At 43.3% G+C, this 8724-nt stretch overlaps 1 protein-coding gene across 3 annotated transcripts in view; it reads left to right on the top strand.

Annotated features, from left to right (window-relative positions):
• Nucleotides 1–7942: 7942 nt before the first annotated feature.
• Nucleotides 7943–8724, top strand: part of LOC143022256 (dnaJ homolog subfamily C member 17-like) — a 60244-nt gene continuing 59462 nt past the window's right edge. The window contains exon 1 of one of the 3 annotated variants that reach the window (XM_076180395.1): nt 7943–8128. In XM_076180395.1, the coding sequence (XP_076036510.1) occupies nt 8045–8128 (84 nt within the window). In that variant the 5' untranslated portion in view covers nt 7943–8044. The remainder of the gene's footprint in view (nt 8129–8724) is intronic. The other 2 variants (XM_076180394.1, XM_076180396.1) reach the window with 2 other exon arrangements.

Here is an 8724-nt window from a genome sequence, read left to right as displayed (position 1 = left end):
ACCAGAGCGAGATTCCACAAAGAAGGGGGAAATACCTCGGGTAGCAGTACTTTTGTTTCGGTGAAGCGGTTGTAGCACGTCAAACAGAGCTAGTCTAGGGTGAATGACGGCACAAAAGGCGTATCTGACGTGGCGAAGAAACGCAGCGGGGGTGTCCTCTCCATACAGAATCTATCTAATCTCTGATATGACTACTACTACTGGATAGCATAGGTAAGATGGGGGAGAGGGGGGAGGGGGGATTTGGGAGGTTAGTGTAAGGAAAGAATGAAATGGAAGGAAGTTAGAGTTGTGATGGGTGTGGGGCAGACCCACTTGCTACTGTGATTACATTTGTTTTGTTACAAATGTTGTTGCCGTGAAGCTTCTGCCTACTTATTCATTGGTGTTTTGGGTTGGAGGTTGGTCCATCTTCTATCGGATCGGTCTTCTCATCTTCTTACTTGAGTTGTTTTTTTTTATTGTTGTTGTCATTATGTTTTTGGTTGGTTGTTAGTTTTATATATATATATATACGACTATTCTTCGCCTATTTTTTAGGTGTTGAATTTTTAAGGGGGTAACTTTTATTTGATTACTTATCTATATGATTTTTGTTTTTGTGTGTTCGTGATGGTGGGGAAGGGTTTTGATTTCTATATGTCGTATACATTTTTTTTTTCAATGAATATGATTTTTTTTCCCATGGGGATGACGATTAGTGATTTTTTTTTCTTTTTTTATAATGTTAGGGGGGATAGTGATTCCTATTGTCATACTCATTGTTTTTTTTTATGATGATATCACGTGCGATTGTTCGCACGTGTTATCATTTTTTATTATACAATAACAATAATAATGACAATGTTAGTAATAATAGTAGTTAGTGTTAGTTGGGTTAGTATGGTTAGTAGAACAATGAAGGTAGTGGCGTATTGAGTGTTTATAGTGTGTATTTAGGTTCAGGTGGTGGACCGTTGATGACAGGGGACACTCTAGGCCACCAGTTGTGATCATGTCCATCTTCTGAGTCTATGTTTTCACTGTTTTGTACTAATTCTGGGTTTGTGATTGTAAGTTTGTTCCATGTTCTGTAAGCTAGTCTATAGAGTCTCGTGTTAAGTGGTTCGAGTTTATGTTGTGTGTGTAGTTCTTCTATTGTGTTAAGGTATGGGAGTATGGAGTGTGTGGCGAATCGAAGTGTTTTGTTTTGCACTGATTGTAGTTTTTGGAGTTGGCTTGGTTTTAATGTGATAGTTGTTATTGGTATGTATTCTAGTTGTGGTCGTACGAGTACTTTGTATAGTCTTAATATCAGTTTGGTGTCTAGGTTTCTGAATCGTCTTAGTGTCTGTAATATTTTTTTCCTGTTGTTTGTGTGTGTTTGTAGACCTTTGTTTCCAAGTGTTAGTCCTAGTATTTTTATGTTTTTTGTTTGTATATGTGTGTCTCCTATCCATATTTCTGCTGGTTTCTGTGTTGATATGTTTAGTAATTGGAACTTTGTTGTGTTTGTTTGTATTTTCCATTGTTGTTCATGTGTGTTTATTGTTTCTATTGTTCTGCTTGTAGTGAAGTGTAGTGAAGTGTTCCGTGTGAAAAGTGCGTTGTGAAATGTAAAATTGTGCTGGTATAATAGTGGGCACTCCACCGGCCACCGTGGACCGGCAGTCGCTCAACGTCGTTTAGCCCGTCCGCTGAGTGCTCCGCCTCGTTGCGTAGTAAAGTGTAAAATCGTGCTGGTATTGTAGTGACATTAACTTACGATACCTTGACATAGTGCAGGGGAAATCATGAAGAGTTTGTGGTTTTAAAATTAGCGTGTGAAGGGGCAGTGAAACCGTATAGTGAAGTGTTCCTTGTGGATTTCAGTGCGTTACCCAGTTAGTGTGCGTTATGTAGGGTGCAGTGGAAATCATGTAGTGAATCTCTTGTGGAAAGTGTATAGTGAAGTGTACAATCGTGCTGGTATAATAGTATAGTGAAGTGTTCCGTGTGAGAAGTGTGTAGTGAAGTGTAAAATTGTGCTGGTATAACAGTGGGTACTCCACTCCCGGCCACCGTGGACCGGCAGTCGCTCAGCGTCGTTTGACCCGTCCGCTGAGTGTTCCGCCTCGTTGTGCAGAGAAGTGTAAAATCGTGCTGGTATCATAGTGACATAATTCACTGTGGAATTCAGTGCATTACCCAGTTAGTGTGCGTTATGTAGGGTGCAGTGGAAATCGTGTAAAATCCCTCCCTCCTCTCTCACTTTAAGTCTCCTCCTTAAGCATGCCGCACACAATCTCAGAAACGACGTGTCAGATCAGAAACGAAATGTCTGAAGGAAATCAAAAACAAACATTTGAACCTGACAACGCTCACTGCCTCAGATCAGAATCGAAGCGAAGCTTCAGATCAGAACCGAACTGCCTCAGAATTCTTGGAAAGATATTTTTCTTGAAGGTTCTGAAGCGTCTGAGAGGCTGCGCATGCGCAGAACGGCTGATGTGTGGTGTTGGAGGGGGTTGCCGAGGAGTTGGGAGGTCAGTGTGTTCTTTAAATGCGGAAACAATGTTCTATATTCTCCTTCTTCCTCTCTTGAAGCGCATATATCGTGCACCCACATTGTTCTTTTCGCTCCTTTTTCTTCTTTCTCCTCCTCTTCAGCTTTTAATGCAAGACACAGCACTAAGACTTCTTCATCACTGCTAAGCGGTGAGTCGCTCATCTTAGGTAGATAGAATATCACTTTAACGAGGTATCTGCTTTAATTATTTTCTATGGTTTTGATGTAACACAAAGCACGACTTTCTTCTGCCAAGGCTAACTGAAGGCTGGCCATGTCGGTTCCGTTCTGATGTCTTCTGCGCTAGTGTGCTTGCTGAACGTCGTTTCTGTTCTGTTCTGAGGCTTCGGAAACTTCGGTGGCGGTTCCGTTCTGAATCAATGTGCGACAAGCTTTAACCCTTCCTCCTGCCTCCTCCCGCTTCCCCTGGTACTCATTCTCTCCCCTCCTACCCTCTCCCTCCTAATCCACCCCAATCCCCCCTTTCCTAAACATCCCACTCTCCCTTCTTCCCCTCTTCCTACTTCTCTCCCCCGCCTCTTCGTCACCCTCTCCCTCCTCCTCACCCCTTCCCCCTCTCTCCCCCTCTATCTACTTTCTGTCCGTCCCCTCCTCTATCCCGCCTAACCCTCATCATCATCCTCTTTCTCACCTCAAATCCTCCTCCTTCCTCCTCCATCCCCTCACCCCCTCCTTCCCACCCGCTCCCCCTGGTACTCATCATCCCCCCTCCTGTCTCCCCTCCTACTCTCTTCCACTAACCCACCCCGATCTCCCTGTCCTAGACAGTCCACTCTCCCTCACCCCCCTCTTCCTCATCCTCTCCCTCTTCCTCACCCCCTCCCTCCTTACTTCCTCCCGCGTCCTCCTTGTACTCATCTCTACTCCTATCCCCCAATCCATTCCCTTGCTCCGTCTCTCGCTAACTTTCCTTCTTCACCTATCATTGATACAAATTATCCATAATGACATACATCAAGACTATGTGCAACTAATGTCATCTTTGCTGTTTCAGATAAGGTCGCTCCATGAGCAAGGACGGTTAGTCGTCCTTAACTGGATTCCCGGACACATCGGCCTGCCGGGGAACGAAGAGGCAGACAGTGAGGCAAGGAAGGTAGCGGCCAGTCACCATATGGACGGCGGTATTGGTATGCTCCCGAGTCGGACAGAGATCTTGACCATCGCTGCGAGAACACTGACCCGGTGAAAGGTAGAGAAGCACAAGCTGGTGGCACCCATGAGGCCGTCAGGCCTGTGGTCTAGAGGACTTCCAACTATGAGAAGATTGCCACGGGAATGCGCCTCTCCAGGACGCAAGAAGTGGTCCTACATCGCCTTTGTCTAGGGTATCGGTGTTTCTGGGAGATTGCGGGACGCCAAGACGACTGCCAACAGTGCGACGCGGTGGGGGCCAATACTCTGGTCCACTATCTGACTAGTCCAGCGTCTGGATTTCTTCGAGCGGGTCCCGCCACTTCACCGGAGGGTCTAGTGAGGAGGCTGTTGGGCGCGCTCAACCCATACCAGCTTCGGCGCCTAATGGAAGTGCCATCTCCTAGATAATATCCCCCATACTTTTCTCACTTTCCTTGATGAATATACACTGAGTATATAACCTATATACCACAAAGCATATCCGCTCACCACGACCTTTTTTTTCACAGCAAAGACGACTGGTCATCCTTACCTGGGATCCCGGAGGGCATGGACTGAGGCAAGACACACATCAGACCGGGAGGCAGAAGAACACCGGAGAAATGACTGACAGCATACACTCTTAGTACTGTAATTTATTGTAAAAGTCCCTCAGACTTCCTAGGAGGTAGCGGGTTGTGACCCGCGCAAGTTTTCTCTTGTATATACTTGCAATCAATAATAATAAAAAAAAGAGAAAGCCGAGAGATCAGTTCACTCCAGGACACGACATCCTCAAGCAACTCTTCCCTTCAAGCAGCTCTTCTCTACAAGCAGCTCTCCTTTTGAAGCAGTACTCCTCTCTAAGCAACAGTCATCTCCAAGCTTCAAGTTCTCTGCTCTTAAGCTCATCCCTTTACGAGTTTAGAGTTAAATAAAAACCGAGTGCGTAGTGTTACCGTGAGTTTCATTCCCCTGGCTTGCCCGAACCATATCACAACACTGGGAAAGACTGGCTGAAAATGAACTCTACTCCATAGAGAGGAGACTAGAAATTTGATTTGATTTGATTTGATTTGATTTTATTTGATTAGGATTCAATCATACATACAATAAAATACAATACAGGTAAGACTCGTATTATACATAGTAAATATAATTATACATCCGAGGATGGTGTCACAATTTTTGAAATTGTGACACCCGGCTCGCTGTCTCCCCTTACCATTTTCTCACGTCCGATTTCTCACCGCTTCGGCCCTTCATTTCCTGTACTCGGGGGAATTACCAGAGTCCTTAAGACTTCTAGTAGCTACATCCTGTCCTTTCTCCTTCTCTTTATCCTCATCAACTGTTGTGCCATTTTGGCAATCATTTAAAGTGCCTTAACGAAGTGAGAGACTTCTAATTATCTAGAAACACACCCCCCCCCTTTAGATTCGTGTTCCCATAGCCAAGCTCAACGGTTTTCGCGCCCAAACAAAGCGCCCAAACACACACCCTCCCCCCCCCCCCTGCGCGTGCCACATATTTGTTTTAAGCTAGGCAATTAGAATAATTAGGATTGTATCTAACACGCTCGTGAACAGTGTCTACCTCATGGAACAATTGGAACTGTGTCACCTCCCACATGAACCCTATTCGTAGTACCCTTCACAACTAGGGACGGAGACGTAGAACTATTTGCAACGTCGGAAGCCGGCTAGCGGGCATTTTGACCTGACATGCCGCAGGACACAGGTCAGTCTAAACATCGAGTTCATCAAAGGAGGTCGGACCGCTCATTCTCGGAAGTCCAATCGTGTCCTTTCCTCCCTCATGTGACTGTTGGGGATTTTCATCCTTGAGAGCCAATCGAGTGTCGATTATTTGGGTACAAACCCCTCCCGCAAGAACTCTAAGAGTGCAGTGCGATTGACCGGGACTACGTCGGTGAAGTGTATTACTTGCAAGCCCATCTCAGCGCCCGCCCAGGCCGTCACCCCCCGCCCCCACCAAAAGCGGAGCAGCGCCGGTCGGAGCTCAGCAGGAGACCGCGCTAATTGAAGACGTCTCCACAAGCAAGACACCTATTAAGTACAGATACTTTAACAATAATTTCATTAGCTAGGAAACGCGCGCAGGGAATAGATAGGATGTATGAGTGAAAGCCAACTGTTAAAACCCTTATTTAATGTCAAGTAGCATATTTCTAGTGTTTAATTATTTAATTCATTAAAACTCACAATAGGAGTTCTGGGTTTCATTAGCCTAGGACGGTTCACTTAATGAGTTGTCCCATCATACCCCCCCCCCCCTCTTTGATCTACTCTCACGCTTGCCTTGGAGGGAAGGCGAGTGGTCCCGAGATGTGATACAAATCTCCTGGACTTCGGTTCCCCAACTGCAGCTATCTTCCCCCTCCCTTCACCAATCACTTAAGGTACGTGTTACCCACACCACCTCATCCACCACCTTCTTCCACTGTCCAGGAATTTGCGTCAGATGGCACAGAAAGTCAAAAGACTTATTTCCACTGTGGCTAATATATACATGGAATTAGATTGCACTAATGTCGCAACACATTGGTAAAAATTTAACTTAGAAAACATTGTCGGTGGAAAAAGATAAAAAGTGAGATGATTGTTCCTGAATATTTCGACCATTCTGCTGAAGAGGACCACAGAGTGGTCGAAATATACAGGAAAAATCATCTCACTTTTTATCTTTTTCCACCGACAGTGGGTTCTAAGTTTAAAATATACATGGAAAATCCTAGGTCAGATCACTCCACCCAAAACAGAACCTATTAAACCAGTAAAGCCCCATATCACCCCAGAAGAAAATGCACCCAATTGGCCCTTCCAACAGAGTGCCCGCTAAAAGTCAAGACGGTCCAACACAACAGCATCTCAAGAAAGGGGGCCCGACTGTTCAATCACTTACCTAAACACTTACGGAACATTACAGGTGTTAACATGGAAGTTTTCAAAAGGGAACTTGACAAATTCCTGTCAACCCTACCAGATCAGCCGGGCATCTCATGTTATGCAGCATCACGTCCAGTGAATTCCAACTCCATTATTGACCAGCTGGACTACAAACAACAAATTGAAAGGTGGCGGCTACGCCGTGGCCTTGCCTCAAGTTCCATCGGGGGAGCAACGCCCCCCATGAGGCAAAAGCGTGTGGTAAGTGCCAAACACGCAGTATTTTTTGGTAGGAGTTTATTGCGTAGGTCTACACACAAGTATGGCAGGAAGTGATCTGTCACAAGCGAATCCTTGGGGGCATCAGGACGCGCCCGTGCCCTATTTTCTGATACATTGTTGCCATGCGGGAAAAAGATTAGGCAAAACAATACATACAAACATATCTAGGTATATACAAAAGAATATACAGAAACAAGAGAACAATTACATACAATGATGAATATGCATGCAAAATGATTAAATATAACATATTTAATACCTTAATGCTATGAGACGTACAATTGGCAAGACGCATACGCGTTTAGCGTACGCCTAATGACGTATATATAATCGGTTATATAATTATGTATAGGGCACTTATATAATGTAATGATTACATAGGCTTATTTATACAAAAACATTTACAATAAATATATGTTGATATTAAGTACTCATGTATAATAAAGAAATGTTACTTATACAATAAAGGAGATACATATACAATAAATATATACAATAATGTAAGGGAAGGGCTTGGCTACAAGCGCTTCAAGGTAAATTCAAGGACCGTCGCAGGGTTGCTGTTGGCATATACCGGTACCTTATTTCAATGGGGAAAAGCTATCGGTTTTGGCCGCAGCTATATGCCTTCTGGCGTAGGCTTCTCATCTTAAATAGAAGACTAAATAGTGACGTAATGAAATATGTCATGTTCAAGAAAGCGATGATTGGCTGCTTTGCCAGCCATAGATACATCTGTAACAGATTTGATTTGATTTGATATGATTTGATTCGGATTCAATCATATATACAATAAAATACAATGCATGTAAGACTCATATTACAATAGTAAATACAATTGTATATCCGAGGGTGGCACAGAAAGTCAAAAGACTTATTTCCACTGTGGTCCTCACAGTTCGGGATACAGCCGGGAAACAAATTGTAAGACAAAATTGTAAGACAAATTGTAAGACAAAATTGACGTAACGTCGGGAATATGACATTTACTCATCTCCATCTACCTGGAGTATCTTCGACACGTTTTGACGTTGAAAAAAATTGTATTAGTCAAGTAGTCATGAAACATCCGTCGCATCATTTTATCTAGTTTGTCATTTGTTTATGACCGTTGTAAACAAACCAATGTAAACATTAGACAGTAGTCAGCCTCCGGTCTCATTTTTTCTGTTACACAATACACACAAAAATGTCAAAGAAGAAATCCGAAGAGCTAATGAAGCTCGATATCTACGAGCTTCTAGGATTATCAATAGAGGCATCAGAAACTGAGGTGAGCAAACATTATACTGTATAAGTAAAAATCGTGTAGTGTCTGCAACAGGTTTAAGCCTGTAGCTAGCTAGCTAGGTCAACATAAAAATGGAATTTCTGATATTTGAGCTGAAGTAGTTCTCATGGGATGCAAAATGTCGCTATGAGTACAATGCAATTTGAATTATCCATCTAGCTGTCCTAGTTCTCGAGATATTGCATTTTGAATGGAATTAAATCGGGCATATTTTGTCCCAGGAAATCGGGCCGAAACGTGCGGTCTGACTAATCGCCGATCAAACGTAAACAATGACGGTTTTTACTGACAGGCACAATTTTGTATAAAAATTTAGCATATGGTTGCATTATTTGACCTATTTTCTTTAAGATGTGTGATTTCCATATAATTTGATCAAAGAATTACGTTTTTATCCTCTGTAAAATTACCCACCACAGCAACGAATACCATCAAATTACATGAAAATCACACATCTGAATGAAAATAGTTTGAATAATTCAACTACATGCAATCTATTACACTAATAACACAATAGTAACAAACTTAATAGTGTAGTTTGATCCATACCACCAGTGATCATAGATAGCAGGCAGGAC

Source organism: Oratosquilla oratoria, chromosome 44 (assembly GCF_046742065.1).
Source record: "Oratosquilla oratoria isolate Oo_2021 chromosome 44, ASM4674206v1, whole genome shotgun sequence".
Lineage (NCBI taxonomy): Eukaryota > Metazoa > Arthropoda > Malacostraca > Stomatopoda > Squillidae > Oratosquilla > Oratosquilla oratoria.
Note: the sequence above shows the minus strand (reverse complement) of the source record. Positions and strands in the feature narration are given on the sequence as shown.